This window comes from Rhinolophus sinicus, chromosome 5 (genome assembly GCF_057876585.1).
Source record: "Rhinolophus sinicus isolate RSI-liver-muscle chromosome 5, RSI-T2T, whole genome shotgun sequence".
Lineage (NCBI taxonomy): Eukaryota > Metazoa > Chordata > Mammalia > Chiroptera > Rhinolophidae > Rhinolophus > Rhinolophus sinicus.
The window spans coordinates 21748890-21775546 of record NC_142505.1 but is presented as its reverse complement, the minus strand read 5'-3'; the positions used below and the strand labels follow the sequence as shown (position 1 = coordinate 21775546).

Genomic DNA, 26657 nt, shown 5'->3' with positions numbered 1-26657 from the left:
AAAAAGAAATCCCATTTCTCTTCTGGCATGTTTATTCTTTCTCTCCAAACAAAGCTTCATAATGATAGTTAATTGAGTTGTTACATTATGTTAGAATATTCTGCTCATGCCAATAAATAATGACCCATCTGGAAAATCCACATTTTAGATGTAATAAGCCATATTTGAAGAATGTTAACAGCTTGGTTCCACTTGACAAAAATTAGGGAACTCTGAGTCATATTCTTATGCATGTAACTAAGTAACAAAATAGTCTGCAATACGAGGAGAAGGAAATGGATATGCCTAAAATGAAAAGAGAAGGGTTTTTCGTATCGAATGCACTCTGTGCTATAAACTCTGTTGTTCTGCACCCCTGGCCCTGACATAAACTCCATAAAGTGTTTTTAAGGTTCAATGTCAAGCCTTCAGAAAAAAGCTGGCTAAAATATCCCAACCTTAACGTCAATTATTTTAAGCAGAACCAGTTCTTAAACAGTATGGACAAGAATAGCATAAGAACACTACTTTCTTTTGATGACATTTATTTAAGGAAAACACCCTCATAAACAAGAAAAACCTTTACCTGCTCTTTAATTATGGTTAATTCAGAAACAATATTCTTCACACTGCTGTCTCGATCTTTTTTATCCTTTCCAAATGCTGGGTTATGTAAATTGACCTCTTTCATTGCTAAAAGATTTTGACCACTACGTTTTCTAACCTAATAAGGAAGACAAAAAGAAAAAGAAAATAAATGAGATGGGGGTAGAAAGGAAGAAAGAGATAGGTTAACAAAGTCACATGTTTAAACAAAGTCTTTTAAATAAGTCAGGGAACTTTAAAACTTCTATCTGTATTTACACTAAGCTCAGCTAAAAAAAACCAGTATCTCCTGGAGTAATCTGCAATATTCAGTAAGATTTTACTTGGTAAACACAGAAACACTAGTGTGAATTTAGAGAAGGTGTCATGCAATGGGACAAGCCATTTTTACTATTTTTTTGTGAGAGATTAATGACAGCTTTTGTCTTCAAAGGTCAGTGACCAATTTCTAGAGCTGAAAGCTCTAGTGCAGCTATCTGATGAACAAAAACAATCCTTCAAATTTTCGTAACTATTTTTCACTACTTTTCAACAAGGACTTTCAAGGTCCTTTCAAGAGGACTCCAATTCAACTGCGTGTGACTGTGCAAGTGTGGCATCTGCTTTGCTTGGGGGTATCAGAAATGTTCCCCAAGGGCACAGTCACCTTGTAAACACAGCCAAAAGCTCCACTTCCAAGATGATCCAAAATCGCATAGTTGCCTATGTATTTCGAAGGAGCTTTATTCTGATTAATGCTTTCAATGTTTTCAGCAATTTGCTTCAGCTCATCGTCCTAACCAAAAAATACAAAGGAAACGGGTTACTATGATAAAGCCCATCCTGACCACATGGCAGCCTGCCAAGATACTTAAAACTCAGGACTTACCATTAATAAATTCAGCTTGGATACCAACTCTTCATAAGCACTGATGTCACGAACATAATGTCCTATATCAATGAAGACCTCAAACAAGTCAGTGGGGAAGAGCCTACAGGGAAAAAGGCACACGTGTGTGTCATGCAGGACTCGGAAACTGTTGTTCATTCCCTCCCTTTTGGATCTAGCTCATTCACAGATTAATTATAGCAAACAAATTTAACTTCCTTAGGTTATCAACAAGCTGGTGGACATAATACCCACCAGTTGATCTCTCAAAAGTGAACTGTAGCTGCATTTCATAAGCGTAAGGAAAAACAAATGGAAAGTTCTAGGGATCTGCTGTATAATATTCTGCTTATAGCTAACAGCGCTGTACTGTACACTTAAACATCTATTAAGAGGGTAGATATTGTGTTATGGGTTTTTTACAACAATAAAAAAATAGATATGATGCAGATTGTACAAAGACCTTATTTGTAAAGTATTTGTGGATATAGGTATTAAACATTTTGGGAAGGAATGTTTACTGGGTGCTTACTGAGCACTTTCATAAATGCTATTTGATTCAGTCCTTATGTTTACTCGAGGAGGCAACTATTAACCTAATTTTAAATGTTTTATGAAAATCAAATAAAAATACAGGTAAATGGGGGGGGAGGGGATGGAGAGATTTGTGCATCATTTCCAAGGTACTGGCTTTGAGGCTTATTAAAATACTTAGGTCCACTAAAATGGACGAATTAGGGCCTTGAACAAAAAAGGTTCTGATGAATAACTAATTTTACGTCCTTTTCTTTCCCTAAATTCAAGCGTCATATAGAAATAAAGTAACAACATAAAATGTTCCGCTGCTGAATAAAAGATGTTACTAAAACTCAAGGTGTTATTTCTATTCTTTCTGCCTTGTCGATACAATTCCTGTAGGAACTTGAGCCTATGGTTTTGGCTCACCCTACCCAACTAAATTGCATGCAGACCACACATGTAGGTAACTAGCATCTCCTTGTCAAGGTGGTGATTTTTCTGTCACACTCAACCAGCATAGCCAACCTCCTGACCCTAGAACATCCAGCCTCCTCCCCTTCAAATGAGCTTTTACACTATGGAGGATATCCAGACAAATACTTTTTTTTCTGTTGATTAAGAAGAAATGACTAGATCAATTTTGGAATTTCTGAATGGGCAAAAACAAGGACATATTTCGATGTCATCCACTTAAAATGTTAATGTCTAAAAAAGAGAAAGAAAGAAAAAACGAATACCATAGCAGTCGCATGTAATTAAGAAGAGTTATATTGATATCGTGATTGCTGTTCTTTCATCATTTTGTTAAGATATCACCAGGGTAGCTCAGTTTTATCTGTGAATTCTAAGAAATCAGAAGACACCTGTTTTTCATGCTGATTCATTCTTCTTTTACTGTTACTAAATCAGGCATGTGAAAACAGTTCAATTTAGTGACTGCTGGTTACTTAAATAGCTCTAAGCCCATACCTTTTAAAGAGTGGTCTGTTTCTTTCCATACTGAAGAGAAACCTCAAGGCTCTGAAAGCATAACACTGGTAAATAAAAGGAGAAGTGATTCTCAAATGGTAGCTCAACAAATTAGAACATTTTCAGGACAGAATTATCACGAAGTGAATATTAACGTGGCTTGATTGTGAGGGTGGCTGGTCTACATCGGAACCAAAGCTTGTGACTGAAAACAAAAACCATCAACACCTGGGGTAGTTCTTGTACTTAAAAATCGTTTATGCTATAGAAATGCTAGGGACCTTGGCCTTGTTTCACTCAGTAGTTGTCCTTAATTCCTTTCTAGAAAATACAAAATGAGCAAAAAGACAAGAAATAAAATGCCTATGCTGAGAAAACCAAATGTCCAGAGATTTCCAGGAGCTCAAGGTTTATTTTGTTTCTAGCCTGCTATGTATGCCTCAATATTTACATGGTTTCTGTGAGAAAATAAACACTAGAAATGATGACATGTAAAAATAGCCACAGGCACACTGGACTCAAGCTTGACAAATTGGTCTCTTGAGTAAAGAGGCCTAAGCATTCCCTGAATAGAAAAATCTACAGTACCTCCTGTGAACGCTCAGAAAGAGGCCTGTGAGACCTTAAGGAAGAAAAATAAACATCTGACATTTTGCAATGCTGAGGAAAAAAAAAGGAAAAAGAAAAAACAGCCCCCAGCCTGCAGATGTACCTGCACAATAAGCCACCACTGGGGTGATCGGGGTCTGCTGAGTTCAAATCCAGAATTGTTTCATAATATTAGTGACCTGAATATAGAAGAAGGGTCACACACAGAATTGCCCAGAGAAGCCAGGCAGACAACAAAATGAAGGAGCCTGGTAAGAGAGTAGTGGCGACTGTGAGAGAGTGGAGAACATGCATGTATGTTCCTCGAAAGCCATTGCAACATGGATTTTTAAAAACCCTCTGCTGCCTAACAAAACGCATCTGCTGGATGGATTTGACTTTGCCTGTGTCCCAGTATAGTGTCATACACATAGCGGGGCACTAGGGAAATGAAGCCCCTCCCTTGGATGTTCTCATCTGTAGCTCTCCACAACCTGTGGCTGCCAGTCCACAGATACCACCCGAAATTCTCTGCTAGGGTTGACCATCATTCTGGGTGATAGCTCTTAAATCAGATTGAGGCAAAGGTGGTTTCGCACTTTCTTTTCTAAGCGACTTGAAGAAAAGGTGAGCCACCACTACGGCAAAGGCAAACTTCAAATCTGATGTTATCATCCCAATTTGGGGACTCTGGCCCCTAGTGCCCAACTCCTCAGAAAAGCACCTATTGTGTCCCCCTCTTACCTGTGAGGCCTCATCTCCTGAGGCACCCCGTCCCCTCAACGCACACCCCAGCCCCACTAAGCTGTCAGGCTCCCATACTTTGCAGGTGTTGTTCCGTGTGGAATGGCCTTCCACCCTGATACACTGGTGCCCCACTCATATCCCTTTATCCGTTTGGCAAGTCCCTTCTCATCCATCAAGACTGATTTTACAGGCTTTCCTTTGTCAAGGTGAAATGTTAGTGGCTGTGGGCCATGCTTAAATATGGCATAGAATTTTCCTGTTATCATTTTCCGATACACAAGCAATACATGTCTTTTTTAAAAGCAGAACTTATTGATAAGCAAAGAAACATCTAAATAAAATGGCCTAATTCCCTCCCATAGAGAAACCACTGTCAAGCTTTTTACGTTGTAGCAGCATTTGCTTCCATGCCAGCCTCCCTCACTAGGTATTTTTCCTTCACAGTCAGTACAGGATCATAGCTAACTTAAAAATTCTGAAAATCATAGATTATATTATCAAAGTTTCCCCAGATTTCAGTAACTTGATATTGAAGAACAATGGACATGTTTATTTACCTGTAATAGATTAGTCTTTGCTGCATTCTTTTGTTTGTTTGGTAAGATTAATTTTGCTATTGTATATACACCATTTTCCTGGAAGAATAAAGGGGCCATGTTATGACAATGCCAAAGAGCTACATAAGCATAAAAAAACAGCTAAACAACCTCAAAAATTAATATTAAGAAAAAAACGTTAGCATAATCTTCGAACTTTAAATATGACAGGACAATACCTAAAATGTGACAGGACAATACTAAAAATGAATGTAGGTATAACACTTTTATACACTAAAGACTATAACCACAATCTTAAAATTTCAACTGTCTTTAAAGATTATAAATAATAAAGTATATCAATTTAAAGTGATTCAAAAACTTAAAAACAGTGTGGGGGACAGCATAAAGAGATCCAAATATCTTTATAATCTTTGCACATTATATTTTAAATATAATGAAATATAACTATGAAATATAATTTCTCCCTTTATAGTTTTGTGAAACACTACAGATAAATTATTGAAGAAAAGAAAATAGAAAAAGAAACAAGAATAGATTAAAATAGAAAACAAATATTACTCATGAAAACAGTTAATATAGTTCTAGACTTATGCTCATACAAATATATACGTGGAAGAATGAAAAGAATTACTAACTTATTGCTACTTTTCCATTATCTATTAAATGTATAACTTACTAAAGTCTACTATATGTGGATGTTTATATTATAACTAAAGAACTTTACCCACCTTATTGCATTTAGTCTTTATAGTTATTTGTGAATTAGTCTATAATTTTCCTGTTTTATACATGATAAAACCAAAACTTAGAGAGGCTAAGTCATTTTTCCAGGGGCCAAGCAGCAGTAATGATAGGAATTGTTTTAACAGGATTTGTTTCCAGGCCAGCCTCCCTCATCAGATATTTTTCCCTCACAAGTCAGTACAGGGACTAGTGCTAACCTAAATATTCTAAAAATCATAGATATTATCAAAATTTCCCTAGATTTCAGTTGCTGTACCAACTACCCCCTGATTTGCACAACGTCCCCGAGGGACTCTAGTCACTGGTAAGTAACTTGATCCATTACTAACTTTTATCTATTTACGGATTTTGAAGTTGGATATATTGTATTGAAAAAAAAAGTTTTCTCTTTAAAATTCAATGAGCAGAAAATAACTTTTATAATAGGAACCCATGTGAGGGTTGTATACATACATGTGTATTTAGGTATAATTCTGATGTATATACTTGAATTTGAGAGTACATACTTGATATATTCTTAAAGTGACTGCTACCCTTAACTCATGGAAGCCTATATGCCCAGAATTAAAACAGTTCAGAATAGCTTTTAAAAAGAGAGAGAGAGAGAGCGAGAGAGAGAGAGAGAGAGAGAGAGAGAGAGAGAGAGAGAGAGAGAAAGGAAAGAAAGGAAAGAAAGGAAAGAAAGGAAAGAAAGGAAAGGGAAGAAAGGGAAGAAAGGGAAGAAAGGGAAGAAAGGGAAGAAAGGGAAGAAAGGGAAGAAAGGGAAGAAAGGGAAGAAAGGGAAGAAAGGGAAGAAAGGGAAGAAAGGGAAGAAAGGAAGAAAGGAAGAAAGGAAGAAAGGAAGAAAGGAAGAAAGAAAGAAAGAAAGAAAGAAAGAAAGAAAGAAAGAAAGAAAGAAAGAAAGAAAGAAAGAAAGAAAGAAAGAAAGAAAAGGACCACACATAATATAGGGAAGAAACATCATCAATTAACCACATGGCACTTCTTTTCAAGCCACGTGAGTTAAAAGAGGAAGGACAAGAATGTAAAATGAAATCCTCTAAGTTAAATAAGAAACACTGAAATGTGGGATACAGAGTTGGGTGTGAGGTGGGGTCAATCAGTGGTGACCTGCTTATGCAGCCCCCACCCTGGGGAGCGGGATGCTCACCTGAACCACCTGGTGGGCGTTGGTGTCGTTGAGCACGAGCTCGGTGAGGGCAGCACAGCAGGCTGGAACGAAAATCACCACACGATCAGGTCTGTCACCATGTGCCCGCGCTACTGCTCTTACATCAATACTCGAACTCCACGGGGAATTTGATTAGCAGAGTCACTCAGAAACACTAATTGTCCTTCTGGCGTGGTTCTGGGACAAGGAAACTGTCTCTTCTCTTCATGTGATTAGTGCGTGTACACCCCACAGCAGCTTCTATTGAGTACTTACCGGTACCATATACCCGGAAGCAGGGACTGCATCCGTCTGGTTCATTGTAATGCCCAGTGCCCAACCATTGAGCAGGCACTCAATAAATACATCTACAATGGCTGGCTAAATGAGAGAGAGCTCTATATATAGAATCCAAATTAACCTTTATATTCAGAGTATGCACTGTGATGACCTGTTTGACCAGTGGGAAAACCAAGACTCAGAGAGGTTATGAGATGAAGCCACAGCACTAGTAAGTGGCAGGGGCCAGAAGTCTGACCCTAGTCTGCCAAGTGTAACATCCTGGGCCCTGAGCACTACCCTTCCTGCCTTTTATAGCCACTGGGGCAGCGTCTGGTGGCATTCCGTACTGAGTTGCTGCTTGGCCTTTTCCGTCCCCCAGCCATGTCTGCTCTTCCCCTCTGAGGACCTACCGGACCTTCTGCTGGCCCACCTGGTGCCTCTCTGCTCCCTTTCTGTGGGTCACTGCAGGGCACCCAGCTTGGTCAACAACACTGTGGCCCTGCTTGCCACAAAGGCCAGGTGCCCTCATGCAAGGCAGTGGCTACAGAACTATTCAAGATTGTGCAAAGTGCCAAAAAAGTGCATGCATATGTCCCTGCTCCCCGCAATGCTTCTGTGTGGAAATCCCACAGAGGGCAGCATCTCTGTCTTCTCTTCAGGTGCTCACGAGGTGTGAGGAAGGCACTCCCTTGTTCCCAGTAGAACGGGTACCTGCATTGTAGAATGTCCCTAAAGGAGGGTGTCCGAGGTCTAGAAAATAATAGGAACCACAATCTGTGCACAGAGCAAGCTGCATTCCCTAACCCGGCTTTATGAGTAATAAAGCTCATATTCTGCTCTCTTTATGTCTGACTCCTATTGTTGACTTCTTCATGTGTTCAGAACATGGAAGGGAGGGGAAAGTTTGTGGTATCGTTAACCTGCAAGTCCAACCCTGGTACCAACAAGTTTCGGGCATCCATATAGATTTAACTTCACATTTTTTAAAACTTATAAATTGTGCCTAATCAATGTCATCATACTAATTTTATAACAGAATAATAAGACAATATAATATTAAACAATATAAAATAGTAAAACATAATAATATGATATAAATACCTGCTTGAAGAGAGAAAGTATTTTCTTGTATTTCCCGAGGGCTTAAATCTTCTGACAAATGAAGCTGCTGAATTCGGCCTGCTGCATTTGCACTAGACAGGCTTCCAATGGAAGACCGATCAGAAACAAAATTTCTATCTCTGAAAAATAAAAGTTAATGCACAGATTGAATCTATCAATTTTCCTTCCTGGTCAGTGTTTTCTGAGTCCTTTTTAAAGAAATCTTTGCTTCACCCAGATCACGAAGTTTTCTGCTGTGTTATCTTTATTGTTTCACCTTCCAATCCACCTAGAATGGATTTTGTATATGGTGTGAGGTAGGAATCTTTCCTTCTTTCTTTCTTTCCTTCCTTCCTTCCTTCCTTCCTTCCTTCCTTCCTTCCTTCCTTCCATCCTGTTCTCTCTCTCTCTCTCTCTCTCTCTCTCTCTCTCTCTCTCTCTCTCTCTCTCTCTTCTTTTTAATATGGTTACTGAACTGGCTCAGCACTATTTATTGACAAGGCTGTCCTTCCCCCACTGCTCCACACAGCCACCTTTGTTTTGACCTCTAGTCTGCTGCAATCAAGTCACCTTAATACATGTCAGTCTTCATCATTTTGTTTACTTTTTCCATGAAATTCCAATCTTGCTTTATTTTAGGAAAGTTCTCTTCTATTATATCTTTAATTTTTTTTTTTAATTCCTTTTGTTGTTTTCTCTAACTCAGGGATATCAATTATCCAAAAACCTGTCTTCTGCTGGCCATAGCTTTCATTTTCTAATTGCTCGTATTTCTTTGTCTTTCTCCTCTACATTACGTGTAATTTATCTTTCAATCTTGCCCTTCCTTTTTCTAATTCCAGTTTCTAGTGAACTTATCAGTTCTGTGTATGTTATTCCGTTCCTGTCTTCTTTCTTAGCTCTGCAATCTCTCTCCTCCCTTTTTTATTATCCTCTCATCTTTAATCTTATTTCATAAATTTCATGTTCTATTTAATGTCTTCGATAAAAATAAAGCATTTGTTTTTCTGTTTACTTAATGGAACCTCTTCCACAAGAGATTCTTCATGTCTTTTGTCTATTTTGTTCCTTTTTGTTTTACTTTGTTACCATATTTTATCATTTATTTTTTTTATGCCAGCAGCTCTATCTGGATTTCTATGTGCCTAAATATAACATGGACTTGGCTTTCTTCCCACCTCATCTGGACCCACTAGTGTCCCTCCTTCACTGAGCATGGGGAAGGTAATGGAGCTGGGCCTAGCGATAGTCATAATTGGTGATATTATCTGTCAACATAATTACGTTAAAACTTGAATTTCAGTGATCATTCCACATGATCAAGAGTATATAGCCCTCTAGGAACCACTTTTGAGTTTGCGGGTGCAAGAGACTGGGTATGCACAGGTTTCCTGGAAACTGCCCTGACAACAATGCCTGTTCATAATCAAGCCAGCAGACAACCTGGCAGCCTCCAGCCATCGAACCCACTCCAGGCAATTCAGGGGCGGGCACAAGCTCTGAAAGGATACTATTTACCCAGCTGGGATAATAAATTCTCCTAGAGCACAGTGACATATTTAACATGGAATAAGTGTTGACATCTATCACCTTCCCAGGAAAGAGTTTCCTAACATTGCACCATAGAAACATACTAGGAAAATGACTCTTTAGACATGTAAGAACTCTTTTCCATCAAGGATTGTTATAGCTTGAGCAAAAGAGGAAAATGGTGCCTTGTATTAAACTCAAATTATATGTAAATTATATGTAAAAAGTATATTTTGTCTTTAAAGTATACTTTGTCTTTGAAGTATTGCTTAACTATTATAGAATTTAATTTTATCATCTAAATAAATAAATAAATAATAATTGCTCTCCAAGAAGACAACCCTGTTGTCACAGGCATATTGACAAATAATAACCACCACCACCACCAGCAGCATTGCCATCACCATCCGACAACTTAAGCAAAAACGAACCTTTGTCAAATGCGATTATTTTGACCAAGGGGCTAGCTTATTATGCCACTGTACTGATGAAAGATTTGTAATTTAAAATTTAATGTATTTGAGATTTTTAAGTGATACTTATAAAAGCAAGTGGAGAGTAAACAGTCTATGTATATTTTTCTCTTTTTTTCTTTTTTTATGATAACAGAAATCGTTAACAGAGCTACAGTTCCTATCTCTGCAGTCTGTTCTTATGCTTTGGAATGTCCCCTCAGAGAAAATGAAGTTGATAATACATAGTTCTGCAATATCCCTGGAGGTATAATAAGCATAAAGTCCCAATAATATTGATTTGATAATATCTAGTCATATTAAAATTGATAAGTCATGGCTTTTATTAGCATGAGTTTTATTTATGTACCACAGATAATAAACGTGAGCCCTCTGAGGCAGACATACTCCTTTTCAACTTTGGTTAAAAATATATAGGGCTGAATTATGCTTTATAACAATTTTCGGTAATAAAACCTTCCCACGGATGGTACAAAAGATGTTTTTATTCAATACTTCAATATATCTACTATGTGCAATATAGTAGTTATTGCAACATGAAGAGAATTTCAATTCGAAAGTATTTTTAAAAACCATTCCTTCCTCATATCATGGCTTTGAATGCCATTGGAATTCTACTTTTAAAAGAGAGATAATAGGTGTTAACTCATCTTCTAGCACCACAACAAAGATTAGAGAGAAAGAAAGAGCAACTGGATCAGGGTCAGTAACATGAAAATCATTTCATTAATGATACCTTCTCCTATTTTGACTAAGGATTATATATCTGTCCCTTTAACATAGACATTGCTTTCTCTTTACAGATGAATGACAGGTACGCATACACAGACATTTTGGTAAAATAGTAGTAATTATTGTATTCATTCAAGAAATAAGGTGGCAAGACAAATGTTTTCCTTGGGTTATTGGGTTTCCATTCCTGGCACTGTACTGGAGGCTGGTGATGCAAAGATAAACATATCAGGGCTCCCAAGGAGCTTGAAAGACAAATGCCCCCGACAGGAATTTAGAGCATGCTTGCAACAAGTATAAATGACTCTGCAAAACATGAATGACCGAAGAGCAGGAGGGAGGGAGTTGAACGTGTGCCCAATCTGCCATCGCATGGCAGAATCCCCAGCCTGCAATGACTGGGGTGAAATGAGCCAAAGCCCACCCCAACTCACCCTCGTAAAATATGTAGCAGCTGCTTGATGCCTCCCCAGATGCGGATTTCCACACTGGTCTCGGGGTCTTCACACACCTGCACCAGGATCCAGACGACACTCCAGAGCAGCTTCAGGTGGTCAGAGTGCAGCAGACTGAGGAGGATGGGGACCCCCTCATAGAGCTTCACCTGCTCTTTCACTTGGGGCTCAGCACACAGCAGGCGCAGCAACTCAGCAGTTAGTCTGGAAGGGGACGGGAAGGGTGAGGATGAGAATCACAGCACAGTGGGTCGCTGACTTTACATTTAGACTAGAGCTGTCACCACTGCATGGACTACAACTCTAACATTTTCTCAGTCACAGGTCAGCATACGTTTCCGGCAAAGGGCTGAACCACAACCAAATGTTTTCGGCTTTGCTGGCCTTACGGGCTCCATCACAGCTACCCAACCATGCCAACATGTGCAAAAGCACCCATAGACAACACCAAAAAACAAATGGGCTTGGCTGTGTCCCAATAAATCTTTATTTACAAATACAGGCAGGGAGCCACATTTATCCCCCAGGTTACAATTGGCTGACTGGTGTTCTAAGTCATATGCTCATTGTACCTCCACTGGTCTGACTAAAAACCTACTAACCAGCAAATAGGTGTCAAGTACCTACAATGAGACCTGCTGTAGGCTCAAGATAAAAGAATTATGAAAGCTTTACCGTAGTCTTCAGAAACTTACTCTAGTGGTTGCAAAAGCAAGACATTAATACAAAATGGCAAAAATACTACAGTGCAGGGGGATTACATGTAAAGTGTCCAGTGACTGCCTGGAGAGTAATATGAAGCACGATGGCATAAGTCACAGGGTTCAGCTGAGCTCCAAAACATTATGATGACGAACATTTCACGGAACCATCCTTAATCTTCTAGTCGCACACTCTAAACACTCTCCCTGGACGGTATCGACCATCCCCACGGCTCAGGCACTCCCTGTAACCCGGTACTGTGAGCTCGGCCCAGGCAACACTCCCAACCTCTAGAAGTTCTAGCCACATGGCTGTTCCACAGGTACTCACCCCACTTGTCTAAACTCAAAGTCATTATTCTCCTCCCCCAAATCGTCTCTTCCTCATATAACTCTGATCTTGACTCATAGCACCAGTCTTTTCAATTTTCCAAGCCAGGGGACTGGGAATCATTCAACACACTTTCTTCTCCTTTCCCAACCTGCACTGCCAATCAAGGATCTTCAGAGCCCCTGATTTCCTGGGCAATTGCTGGGATGTATTCTCTTGAAAGTCGTGCAGCCAGCTAACCACCCCCTACCCTGCTCATCCCCTTCCTGTGATACTTGATCGTGTGCAAGATGCAAGCCCCTGTTATCTACCTCTCCAATATTCTCATTCCCGTACTGCTTCACAATTGCTTTCCCCGCAGCCAATTTTCCATGGTGCCTCTCCCGCTCAAACTGTTATACTCTGACGTTCAGAACACGTTCTTTGGTAAACAGTGTTCTTCACCTTCTCAAACTTCCTACACAAAACAGTCAGTCCCTCCTTGTTATATGTGGATCCTGTTGTGTGGCTACCGTCCCCACATCACCGTCCCCACACACCGCCATCAGAAGAATGTTACCCCCAGATGAATCTGATCAGGTCTAAAATCTCTCTGTGAGTCCCCGTAAAGTTCATGATAAAAACTCCCCTCCTTATTAAGCACCGTGAGCCTATCGCGACCCAGCTAGAGGTCTTGTCTCAGCTGTAACACATGGAAGCGAACAGGGTTATTCTGACAATCAAATGAGTAAACACACAGATGTGCTCAGAGCAGGGCCTGATGTATAGAAAGCCTGACAAAATTAGTTCTATGTTTAACCTATTGTTAACTGACTAGTCTAGTTTTCTGGTACTTTCTCTCCTCTACTCTTTGCTCCAGCTGTGCCCAACCATGCAAGATCTTCTAACATATACCATTTCATGCCCCCATGCGGGAGCATATTCTGTTTTCACTTGTTCTCTCCCTCTGTCTAGATAACTCCTCCTTTCTTCGGGAAACTTGGCATGACCCCTTCCCCTGTTGGGAGGTTCTGCTCCATGCCCCAGATTACCTTGTGCTTTCATCGACCACACCACTTAGTGTTATGATGAAACTGCTGCTTTGTGAGCCTGTCCACTCTCCTACACTATACACTCATATCTCATTCACCTTCAGTTTGTCAACACTTGTGCAGAGGCTGTTCATTGGATGAATGGGTTCATGTAGCCAAGTCTATGAGTGTAGTATGTTAAATTGCCTTTAAGTCCAGGGGGACTTATTACTAGTTAAGGGTCAGGGTTTCACTACTTGACTTTCAGTTGTTTACTTTGCCACTTTAGAAAGTTATTTATTCAACTAAATATCAAATGATGTTGATTGCAACACCATTTAAAAACAACCTAATTGGGCCGGCCCGGTGGCTCAGGTGGTTAGAGCTCCATGCTCCTAACTCCGAAGGCTGACGGTTCGATTCCCGGTTTTGACTCCCACAAGGGATGGTGGGCTGTGCCCCTTGCAACTAGCAACGGCAACTGGACCTGGAGCTGAGCTGTACCCTCCACAACGAAGACTGAAAGGACAACAACTTGACTTGGAAAAAAGTCCTGGAAGTACAGACTGTTCCCCAATAAAGTCCTGTTCCCCTTCCCCAATAAAATCTTTAAAAAAAAAAACCTAATTACTATCTGGATACAGTAACTCTTTAGAGCAATATGTAGTCTAATTGAAAATGATTTCATTTTATTCCAGATTCTGTTTTGAGTTATAGCAACAGGTGGTCATGAAACAAGTCAGTACCTATTTTAATTTATTTTACTGGCCTTAAGGAAACTAGATTTTGGCAATCTAGTCAAGTATTCAGCATACAATCTGAAATTACTAAAAACAGACCCACCTCAGAGTTTCTTTCCTTAAAGAGACAGGATGTAAATAAATACAATAAACAAAAATATTAAAAATATGATCCTAAGATTTATATAATTTGATTCCATGCCCAGATCTAGAAGTAATTCAGGGCCAAAGATAAACTGATATACCGCTGTGCTCTATTTTCTTTATGTAAACTTTAAAAGGAAATAAATGCCAAATTGACTCATGATATGTCAACAATATAAATAACATGACATAAAAGAAATAATAACCATCATTTTCACCAAATATAAGATATTTTCTTTCTCCTTTTTAGCAACCCTACCTTTTGGAGAGTAAATCATATTCATGTAAAATCATCAGCAGATTTTCTACAACGTTGAGTTCACTTATCTTCTCCCTACATTCTGGGCTACAAATTAAAAGCTATTAGTAACTACTAAAAACGTAGTTTACCATATCCATTTATTTAATATCCTAGTTCTCATAGTATCTTAAGATGAGAATCAAAATGGAACATAGTTCTATGAAGCAAGGTTATATCAAATTCCAACATTAGATAAATATTATGTCATAAATTTAAATTTGTTTAGTAACAGTATGATGATAACATAATTCCCTTACTACAAAGGAAATCATATGCTGTTCACATAAAAAATTAATGATCAGTATTATTCCCAACAGCCAAATGTGGAAATGAGATATATCTATCTATCTATCTATCTATCTATCTATCTATCTATCTATCTATCCTTTGACAGATGAATGAATAAAGAAAATATATGAGGTCTGACAATTAAGTTCTCGAACTCATCCTAGAAAAAGTTCTACATACCTCATTGCTGAATATCACTACGGTCACCTTCGAAGTACTCCCCTTGGGAATCTATGAACTGATGCCAGTGCCTAGTCCACCCTTCAAAGCAATTTTGGAACTCTTTCTGGAATGGCCATCAGAGCTGTCATCGTGTTACCCTTGATGTCCTGAATGTCATCAAAATGTCTTCCTTTAAATATTTCCTTTATGTTCTGGTAAAGAAGTCATCGGGGGCCAGATCAGGTGAGTAGGGTAGGTGTTCCAATACAGTTAATTGCTTACTGGCTAAAAACTCCCTCATTGACAGTGCCCTGTGAGCTGATGCACTGTCATGATACTAGAGCTCCTCTCGGACAATTTTCGCACACACCTTTCTCATGCCAAGATTTGCAGTTAAGATTCTCCTGTTTCTCTATCGATGTCTACTTGCTTCTTAACATTAACAGTAAGCAGACTTACTGTCTGCTATGCTTCCCATAGCCAGCCAATGATTTTGACGCACAATATGACGAATTTTTGCTCTTCACTGGCTGCCCTGACCTCTCTTCATCAGTGACGTGTTCTCTCCCCTCAGAAAAACGTTTAACCCATTTGTACACTGCCATTTTCTTCATGGCATTATCCCCATAAAGTTGGACTAACATGTCCCTGATTTCACTTCCACTCTTGCCAAGTTTGACAAGAAATTTAATGTTTGCTCGTTGCTCTAATTCAAGCTCAGACATTCTCACCACGGCACACAAAAACACGCAACAGTAATAATGAATGCCACTCAGCAAGACACTGCCACATGTTGACACGAGCACAGCTGTGAGACACTGATATACCAGGGTTATGAAACCTTACCGAGCTGTTTGTACAGTGCTCCCAATGTAAGCGCATGGTGGCAAGTTTGCAAACTTAATTGTCAGACCTCATATGTATACACAACTGAATGTTATTCAGCCATTAAAAAAAAGGAAATCTTGTCATTTGTGATAACGTGGATGAACCTGGAGGGCATTATGCTAAGTGAAACAAGCCAGAGAAAACCAAATACCAGTTATATGTGGAATGTAAAAACAAAAACAAACAAACGAAAAAAAGGAAAAACTGATTACACAGAAACAAAGAATAGAATGGTGGGTGGTCGCCAGGGGCTGGGAAGAGGGGAAAATAGGAAGGCATAGGTTAAAGGATATAAACTTTCAGTTAGTTATAAGAAGAATAAAAGCTGAGGATCTAATGTATCTATAGTGACTATAGTTAATAATACAGTATTGTATACATGCAAGTTGTTGAGAGTAGATCTTAAATGTTCTTATAACATAGACACAAGAGTTAACTATGTGAAGTGATTGACACATGAATTATCTTGATCTTGGTAATCATTCTACAATGTATATTGAATCATCATGTTATACACTTTAAATATATTAAATTATATTTGTCAATTTTCGACAAAGTTGGGGAAAAAACAAAAACAAAGCAAAGCAATGATCCACTGATTGACACAAAAACATATTTAAAGCTCTTTTATTTAAAATATTTATGAACATCTATAAAGGGACAAGTTACCTAGATTTTTTAAGGGTAAAAGTGTTTGAAAATGTTTTATATGTTAAAATAAATACACAGAAGAGAATGGAAAAAGACGGTCAGGGAGATTCAATTATCAAAGAAATATTGTGGTAATTTGGAAGTAGCAGTAACTGAGGGCTGGATGCAAGACTAGGTAATATTTCTGTTCAGAAAAAAAAAAAGAAAATTTTAAACTGTGATTTGCCTTTCCAACTTAAGTTTTAACATGATGCTTTTGCATCCAGGATCCTCTTCACTATATTAACAGTATGCCATGCTTAGTTTTCTAAGTAGGTAACAAAGTAACTAGAGAAACTAATCTCGTTTGTATCTCTCTCACCTAAACTGCTACCACAGCAGAACTGCAACGCATACTACTTACCTTTCAGCTAAACTAGCCAGGGCCAGAAGGGCGCCCAACAGAACATTAGTATCTCGGGCACCGAGTAAATTCACTAATGTCTGAAAAAATGAAGTAAAAGAAAGTTTAATCACGTAAGTACCACAAGCTTCTTGAACAGTTTAATGCTTCCTTCTAAAGATCATAGAGGCTTAACCTCAAAAGAGTTCTGTTACACATTCACAACATCCAGTTCTTTACAGCGAGCAGGCGTCAATCCCCTCCTTCTTTGGAACTTTTGACACTAGCATCCTGTAGCCATTCTTTGCCCAGGACAGAAAGGGAAAGGGACAAAGCTACATGGCCAACCTGGTACTCACACTGCCTTTATGTCCAGGTGCCCAAGAGGGCTGCTTTGCCTCTTCTGACCCCTCCCCAAGGAGAAGTGGGCAGATTTATGACAGAAACAATGGTCATAATAACTAAGTACATACATATAATACTGGTAGTGACCAGTCACTAAGAACACATTCTGAGTCTAGCGTTGTGCTAGGTACTTTCCAAATTATGGAACTATTTTTCACCAAAATGTTGAAAACTGTCATTTTTTTCCCAAACTAAGCAAGCTATGTCAATACTACCAAGCACTCTATTTGCCTCTCAGATTTCCAATTACTGTCAAAAGAACATGAATTAATGCTCCCAGGAACCATCATAAGTAGCATGACTTAGCTTTGAGTCTCCTGTATCTTATCAGTTGCCTTCTCTGAATTCCTATTAATGCAAATGCATTTCTCTTCTCTCTACATTTCTAGAACTCAGAGTTCCCCCAGAAGTACACACCCAAAGACATTCTAAGCCATAGCGGCAACAGTGGCCAGGATGATTTTTTGATTTCCATGTAGATTCCCCTCCTAGACCCCCCACCCCCCATATGATTTCATGCATTTTTTATGAAGCTATCATTATCTGTATTTCTCTGATCCTTTTCTCTTTTTTCATCTCCCACTTCCTCTCTGTCTTGTCACATGATGTTTTCCAAACTTCAGTCACTGACATATCATTTTCACAATTTTAACCATGTCTACCTAACACCTCAACACTATTAAAAAATGTTCTTCAGTTTCTAAGAAATAATACCAGTGAAACATATAGCTATTTAAATGAAAATGTTGACCTGTATTATCACCTAGACTCATCCCCTATACATGAGCAGCACCTTGGGCCACCTTGCTAGAAAGTAGCTCCCTGGGATATAAGAACACAGCAGATTATTGAAGCTTGGCTCTAGGCAGCTACCACCTGAATTGTTTTTGCTATAAATATAAATGTAGTCTGTTTTGGTTAAGTCTGCATTCAACCACCTTGAAATGTACATTTGACCCATATGCTTATGTGATTATATAGGTTGATTATAAGATTGAACCATGTGAAATTGGCCTATGGACCATGGCAATACCATGTGGTTCAAACCAATATAACCCTGAAACTCTTTTTTGGGGAATGGAAAATAAATCTTTTTTGAAATTGGAATGTTCCAAATTTTATATGGTAGCTATTGTTATTAATCCAACTTTATAGATGAAACCTGAAGACCTTCTGGCATTTTCATAGAAATTAAATGAGCCAAAAAAATACTTTTTACCAAAATCTGCTGTTATGGAAGTCTCTCTGGCATTAAATAAAGTAAGCTCACACTCAGTGAAACTCTTAAACATGAAATTGGGCTTTTCAAGATAAGAGAATATAAGACTTCCTTCTGGTGCCATATGGATTATATGTATATGTGTACATACATTGTATTTGTAAACACACATCTAAGGCCAGTTTCTGTATAGTCAAGGTTTTTCAAGCAACATTTACACTAAGCAGTAGATTTAGCTGGTATTAAGTGGCACAAGAAAAAATAAAAACGAGTTTCAGAAAACCCCTATGTGCTATTTCTGTATTTACTCCTTGGGTTGATAAACAATATAAAAAGGCTGGGAGATATTTACAATCCGAGGCCAGGTTAGATTTGTGAATTATAACGACAGGGGTCTGGACCACGAAGGCTCTGAACACCACTGCACAAGGAGCTGAAGTCGTACCTCTTCCCAGGGCCACTCACCTTGTGGACTCCACTTGTGGTGACCCATTCTCTTTGGTCTTTGACAGCAGCAAGTTTTTGAAAAATATCTACAAAAGAAGAAAATAACTCAAAGAGGGATGTGGAGCTTGAAGGGGGCAGTACTCATGGAACCTCAGGTCTGAAGCAGGGCCGGGCAAGCAGAGAAAGGGCAAATGGGCAAACAGATAACACAGGAGGAACAGTGGCGGGAGGAGGGACAGGGTTACGTGTTTCACTCCAAGAATTACCTCCTGAGCTCAACCAGTATTTATTGTGTGTTACCATTATAATAACGAGATATGGAGATAGCAAAAAAGGCACAATGCTCCTTTTACATCAAGTTAAATGAGTTCCTTCACAAGCATTACTTACAAGCTCAAAGTGAAATCGATTCTTCAAAGATCCTCCCTGTAAAGATTTCAACTTTATAAAGAGAAGAGGGAAGGTCAGAAAATGTGATGGAACTGGAGAGGTTCCTCAGCTGAGGGAAACAGCTGTTCTCAAAGAACCTTCCTGGTGCTTAGGCCACATACTCTTCTCTCCCTGTAACTGAGGGTCAGTGTGCTCTCCTGTAAACAAATACAGGAAACGAGCCTATTCACAAAGAACACGGGCTAGCATCCCACAACAGCAGGAAGTCTCTGGCTCATCAGACCTGAGGAGGATGGAAAGTAGGGCTGGGAAGTCTCCAAAGAGAGAAGACTCAGTGAGGAGAGAATAGCTCTCCCACACAGATCAATATTTTTCATTATTGTCATCCCATTAGGATGGTTTTTCTTTTCTTTTTTCATTTTTATGTCTGGAATGTTCCACATTTTTTGAGGTAGATATTATTATTAACCTAACTTAATAGATGAAAACTGAACAGCCTGTGACATTTTAATAGAAATTAAAGGAGGCAAACAATATTTTTAACAAAATCTGCTGTTATGGAAGTTTCTCTTGCATTAAATAAAAATAGCTTGCACTCAATGCACATCTTCTTAAACATGAAACTGGGCTAACAAACTAGGTAACAATTGTGATCTAAAAGTCTTCCTTCTGGGTATATTTTGGCACTGAATATAACAATTGGCATGGACTCTCCACACCATAACTGTATGGACACACTCATAAACATTTAAAGTACGTATCCCTTTTCCTGCTGCAAACACCATACTGCTTATTCTAGCAAGTCCAGACAGTAGGCTGTGTCTCCACAACAACACTTACACGTCATGTTGACCAGCTTGTCCACACTGTGTTGCTCTTCTCCGTAGCCCAGGTACTCATTAGCCACACTCTCCATGTACTGCGGGAGGGACCAAACCAACAAGAAAGTCAGAAGAGAAGACACCAAAAGCACACAGGCACGTGAGAGACAAGATTGTGCACTTCTGAAAATGAGCTGTAGGTGGCGCAACAGATTCACCAAATAATACTCAGTGTTTCTGGGCCCGTTTTACTCAAGGGCAACAGGTGGTTTAGGTTTCTGGATTCTTTGCCCTCTCTTGCATGCCCTGAAGTAGAGGAGGGACCGTGTAAAACTGTATAAGCTCTCAAAAGTCCCAAAATGACTTGTAAATGAATGAGTTGGCGGTAATTTAGTTTGGTGTAATTTAGTTTCCAAATATAAGATACAAATAAGATGCATAATATTAAGTTGGTGCAAAAGTAACTGTGGTTTCAAAACATAAAAAAAAAAAAAAAAAAAAAAAATTGCAAAAACCGCAATTACTTTTGCACCAACCTAATACATAGTACACAGAATTTTAATTATTCAACATACCTTTTTAGTAGAATTTTTATAACACACTGATTGATATATTTTGTTGATCTTGTGTTTTATAATATCCTAAGTTATAGCTAACCAGCATACAAGCAGATAGCAAAAATCAGAATAAAATGGGTAAGAGTTACTCTGATAATCTCTAGTTGTGGATAACTGATTATAATAAGAAATAGGTTCAGAGAAACATAAATTTCTGACAGGATAATGGATTTTAAAGTAGATAAGAAGCTCCTTTATAAATTTTTGAAAGTCTATTTCATTAAACGAGATAAATCTCCAGCCAATTTAAAAAAAAATCTTACAAACGAAAGCCAGATTATGTTGTATCAATTTCCCAAGAATTAAAATAAAATAGATGTAACATTAAATTGCCATTAAACTTAATCTTCCCTTAATAATTCAGAATGAGTTTGTAGGGCCACGGGCTTCCTATGAAAACCATTCTTTCCGTACATGCTATAGGTTTTAGGTGAACAGACTACTCCATCTCAGTGCCATGCCATGTTTCATCATATTAATAAACCCAAACATTTGATTGGCTCAGCATATATATTCACCTGCTTACCTTCCCTCTATAATTACCAAAGCAGAAAAATGAAGTCAATCAAGATCCTTCCTCACATTTTCATTTAGCTGTTAATATTTTAGTGGGCATGGTAATTATTTTTCATTTTGTGAGAAAGTTATGGACATCTTCATAACCAATATTTTCTCCCATCATTTGGTACGTGCAGTGCTGAGAACTTGGGCCAGCCAGCCAAGGCCTATCTCTTTTCATTACTAAGTAAAGACATGTGACCTTTTATAGCACTTTCTCGTTTCAACAGGCTGGGTAAAGTGAGCCCAATTAACCAGAACAAAATGTCATGGGTCCCGCCCTGTTCTGTGAGGATCCTGCCCCACACTCACAGGTATTAACCCTGCCTGCTCCTCCCCTTAGCAGGCAGCCTAAGGTAAAAAAAAACCATCTTCTGTTACACACCTATGTTATCCTTGCCCAGAGCCATGGCACAAAATGGAAACGCAAGACCAGCCACCGCAAAAGGAATCTTACCTGAGCTAGGTTTTCAATCCCACCCAAGTTATGAAGTATTTCCTAATAAAATAAAAACAACAGAACACACATAAAAGATGAGGGTGGAAGGAAACATGTATTTTGCATGCGATTTCTTTATTAAATCATGAGATTTATAACTATTTTTTGAAGGTCCACATTCTAACATAAATATGGAAACCTTGAATGCTTGTCATTCATACTACATTTAAGATAAACTGTTAATAAAAATGAAAGTTGGATTGAGATTCAGAGAATGTAAATGCATTCAGAACTACAGACTGGCTTCCTCATTCTTTTTACTTCCTCCCATGTCATCATAGAATGTCAGAGCTGGAAAGTACTGTTAGCTATCGCTCCCTTCAACCCCCTCATGTTGCACATTAGGAAAACTTTTTTTTTTTAACTTTTATATATTTAGGTGTGTTTTTCCAGGACCCATCAGCTCCAAGTCCAGTAGTTGATTCAATCTTGTTGTGGAGGGCGCAGCTCACAGTGTCCCATGTGGGGATCGAACCGGCAATCTTGTTGTTAAGAGCACTGTGCTCTAACCAGCTGAGCTAACCGGCCACCCCCCTGGAAAACTATTAATAAGACCCAAAAAGATAAACCATTTTGCCTAAGCAACAAGCCGGAATAAGAATCCATTGCCACCAATTTCTAAATTCACTTCACACAGAATGAGGAAAGCCTGACCCAGGAGGCCCTGAGAACCTTCCTCTCGGCCTCTGCCTAGTGTGGTCTGGACCGGCAGCACCAGCCTCACCTGGGAGCTGACTGGACCTGTGGAATCTCCTACTCACCCCAGACCTGCTGAATCACTCTGAATTTCAACAAGATCCCTAGATAATTCGCATGCACTGTAAAGTTTGAGAAGCATGGCTATAGTAGACTAGACTGCAGGGCTCCTCCTTAAAATGATTAGGCTAATGGTCTTCTTAAAATCATACTCTAAACCAATATAAGGATAATCATTGCAACAAGTCTCCTGATACAGGTCTTTAAATCCAATTCCCGACAAGAAGGCATTTCATTCCTTTTCTGAAGCTGACCTAAAAGTGCTAACTGGGGACTGATGAGAAGGGGTGGGAGGCTGGAGTCGTGCAAGGGACTGGCTTGGAACTCTGAATAATAGTACATCTTCTCAGGTTATCCAAACTGACGTATTTCAGGTGGCCCTAACCTGTTTAATTAAAGCTATATTGACGTCTCTCTTCTTATTTAACATGCATACAAGGAAATTTTTTGAGATATAAACATGAGCCATCGTTCCAATTCTGGGAAATGCATGGGGATGAGTATGTGAGTTTGAGCGACAACAATCTAGTTCCACCAGGAAGCCGACTGAGTGGGCCGCCAGGAGAAAGGCTCGGGACCTCAGGGCCTCCTAGGTCAAGGTCTCCTCAGTCTGTGTGAAGTGAATTTGGAAACACTAAACACATCCATGTTTAAATTAAGAACAAACGGACATTTATAACTCGATTAAAAATAATTTTGTGACTACCTACTAATTCCAATTCTCATCATTGCTATTCATTCTAGAAAAGCTGCAATTAAAGAACATAAGAATATTGTATACATTAACCCTAGTTATGGTAGGATATTTTATACCTATAAAAATAACCTTTTAAAACAAATATTTATTCAACAAATATTTTTTTCATTGCTGTTACATGAAAACCCTGAGACAGGCTCTGAAGAGGACACAAATATGTAGATGACAGAGACCGACTTCACTGAGCTTTAGGCAAGCATATGGCAGATATACAAATAAATGGAATTTAAGATACAATTTGGTCAGTGTTATATATGCTACAATACCCCAGAGGAGGGACACATCATTTCCTGTTGAGCAAAGTAAAGAAAACTTCATAAGGGCGGGGGCCTGTGAATGGGCTTAGAAAGATGGATAGATGTGCTGAGAAGAAATGTGGGGAAAGGGGAAGACAAAGGAGATTTCAAGCACTGACAACAGGAGGCTCGAAGGCACACAGAAGGTGTGTAGAAAGAACACCAAGTTCTATAACTGCGAAGCACTTCCATAACTCCAGGAAAGGCTTGGTTGGAAACAACGGTAGAAAAGTGGCGTGGGATCAGTCCGTGGGAGGACTTACAGACGATCCTGAATTTGAACTTTATCACGCAGACCATAAAACCCAATGGAAATGTGTGAACAAGGGATAGATCAGAATCAGCTGTAAGGAGTTTTAGAATGAACTGGAGAAGAAAAGTGTCAACTGGAAGCCCGGCTGGTTGGCAGTAGCAGCAGGAAGGCAAATGGGAGGTGAGACTAGTCTCTGGAGTGATATAGTCAACTAAACAGGAAGACACATGGGAAGAAAGGGAACAAAGTTGAAGACATCACCAAATTTGAGGCTGGGTGACTAGGGGACAGTGACATGATTAACAAATACAAGGAAGGAGAAAAGAATAGACTAGGTTACAGGAGAAGGCTCAGTTTGGACATGTTGGGTTGTTGATGGGATATGCAGGTTAAAAAACGAAAAAGCACAACAGGCCAAGAAAAATGAGATAAGGGCAAAAGGTTAAAATCTGAGAGTCGTCGCCATGAAAGAGATTTAAATTTGAAGCTTGGGAGTGAGAGGACACCAAGGGACGGAAATAATGTTTAAATGATTGTTCATGGTCATGGTCATTTTTAAATATTCACCTTGACGAGAAATATATCTATCCAATAATCAATATTAACAATATGGGACTAAGTCAGTGTTTCCCAGACTATGGTGTGGGAATAATCATTATATTCTGTGCAGAGGGTGGTATTAGACGGTATAGCAAAAAAAAAAAGAAGAAGAAGAAAAGAAAAACAGAAAAATTTCATGATCAAGTTCAAATTAGCTTGGGAAATGCTAGGTTAACCGGAGTTTAACAAATTACTTTATCGGAGGACTCCTCAGAGCTTTTAATCTGCTGCGTGCACTATCAGTCTCCAATGGGAGAACTAGCATGGAGATTTTTCTAAGCATCAGTAATCAAAGCACACGTCTTTTCACAGTACGCTTATTAACTCCTGTGGCACACAGTTTGAGAAGCACTGTTATAAAGTATAAAAAGGACAAAGAGGCTTTGTTACTCTCAGATAATTTTGTTACTATGTACTCTTTAGAATTTACCCTTCATTTATGAAATAAACACTTCCCCACATACTCCTATGGAGACTGGAGTGAGGCCAGGAGATTGCTCACAGACCCATGGTCTCTCTTGTATTTCCTTTGGTTGTACAAATGAGTTGCTCTAACCTGAGAGTATCAACTGGAGAAAAGAAAGACCACAGGTATGCACATACTTGGGTTTAACAGTTCTGGTTACTAATCTGAAAAGCAAATATGACTGCATGCTTAGATTACAGCTATGCCTCCCCTGTGCCCTTTCAGACCTCAGCGTTTTCTCCCTGGTCTCAGGCCAGAAGGTCACAAGACTGCATTCTGTACTTCTGAGCCTAATGACCTGGAGACGTTCTCTTAGTCAATCTGACCTACAGTTCAACATGCAAAATGTGAACAACGTCCTTGCTCTGCCTAGTCCCTTAGTTTTTCCTTTAAAAAAAAAATTAATAGAATAATATAATACAGATAATAATTATGTCTGAAAAAATAGCGCACACTGCAATGCTAATATGGGTGTCATCAGGACACCGTTATTTTTACCACCGCTGAAAATGTCAGCACTATTAGATACTCTCGTCCTAAACCTATTCAGCCACTAAATCAATGCTGAACACACTGCAGTGAGCCTTTGATACTGAATCACTAACATGATCATTTTACTCCTCTGTTCAAAACTCGTCAGTGGTTCCACACTGCTTATTCCTCCATCACAATTTTAAGGCCCCTCTCGGCATTGCCGAGATAAGTGAAGACTTATCCTTCCAGGTGTAATAGCAAATACTCTTCTAAGAGGCTGGGCATATTATACAGAGGGTGACAAAAAAAAAAAATGTATACACACTTGAAGGAAAACTGTACTAAAATTGTAATACTCAATGTATACCGATAACAAAAGATAAACATAAGTCACGTTTGACTTCTGCAATTACAAGAGGTGGTCAAAATGGTTACCATCAGCGTCCAGACATTTCTGCTTACAGCGAACTACTGCTTGAGCAACGCTGACCAAAGTGTCCACTTGTATACGTTGTTTTGACACCCCCAGTATTTGTAGGGGTGAGTAAAAGTTTTCTACCCTGGAGTCTGGAGGAAAGATGGTGCCAATTAGGGTTTCCAGGTGGGAATTCCTGCCCGTGTTCTCAGGAGGTTTTTTTTTGTTTGTTTTGTTTTGTTTGTTTGTTTTTGTTTTGTTTTTTTTTTTGCTTTCCCGTTCCCAAATCCCGAGATATAAACTGTTTTCTGTTCTCCACGATGAATCGTTTCCACAAAGTGACGGCCGATACTACCAACCACCTGGTTTCAAGGAGCTGATTTTCCCGATTTTCTGACCAACTTTTCTTGGGATTTGGGAACAAAAAAGTGAAAAAAAAAACTCCCAAGAACAGGCGGGAATTCCCGCCCAGAAACCCTAGCAATAAATAGGAAAAATGTCTAAGAGATACATAGTTAGTAGTACGTTTATTTCCCATTGTGGGTATTACCGGGTTCAAGGAGCCAATTTTCCCAATTTCCCAACTAACTTTTCTCAGGATTCGGGAACAGGAAAGCAAAAAAAAAAAAAACAACTCCTGAGAACGGGCAGGGATTCCCACCTGGAAACCCTAATGCTAAAAAAGCATTAGGAATTGATTCTCAATATTCAAGGTGAGCAGAACAACGGAAGAGGTCCACTTTCAAATTATTGAGTGTGATGTGCTACAACAGTAGTTCTCAT

General features: G+C 39.0%; 1 protein-coding gene across 7 annotated transcripts in view; it reads right to left on the bottom strand.

The window, feature by feature from the left end:
• NEK10 (NIMA related kinase 10) overlaps nt 1-26657 on the bottom strand; it is a 181424-nt gene that overhangs the window by 116910 nt on the left and 37857 nt on the right. For 6 of the 7 annotated variants that reach the window (XM_019745290.3, XM_019745292.3, XM_074312742.2 and 3 more), the window contains 13 exons: nt 21816-21857; nt 20203-20281; nt 18991-19058; nt 16923-17002; nt 14489-14575; nt 11283-11507; nt 8114-8253; nt 6731-6792; nt 4834-4911; nt 2942-3006; nt 1454-1556; nt 1232-1360; nt 566-703 (listed from right to left, as the gene is read on the bottom strand). In XM_019745290.3, the coding sequence (XP_019600849.3) occupies nt 566-703; nt 1232-1360; nt 1454-1556; nt 2942-3006; nt 4834-4911; nt 6731-6792; nt 8114-8253; nt 11283-11507; nt 14489-14575; nt 16923-17002; nt 18991-19058; nt 20203-20281; nt 21816-21857 (1296 nt within the window). The remainder of the gene's footprint in view (nt 1-565; nt 704-1231; nt 1361-1453; nt 1557-2941; nt 3007-4833; nt 4912-6730; nt 6793-8113; nt 8254-11282; nt 11508-14488; nt 14576-16922; nt 17003-18990; nt 19059-20202; nt 20282-21815; nt 21858-26657) is intronic. The other variant, XM_088798310.1, reaches the window with a different exon arrangement.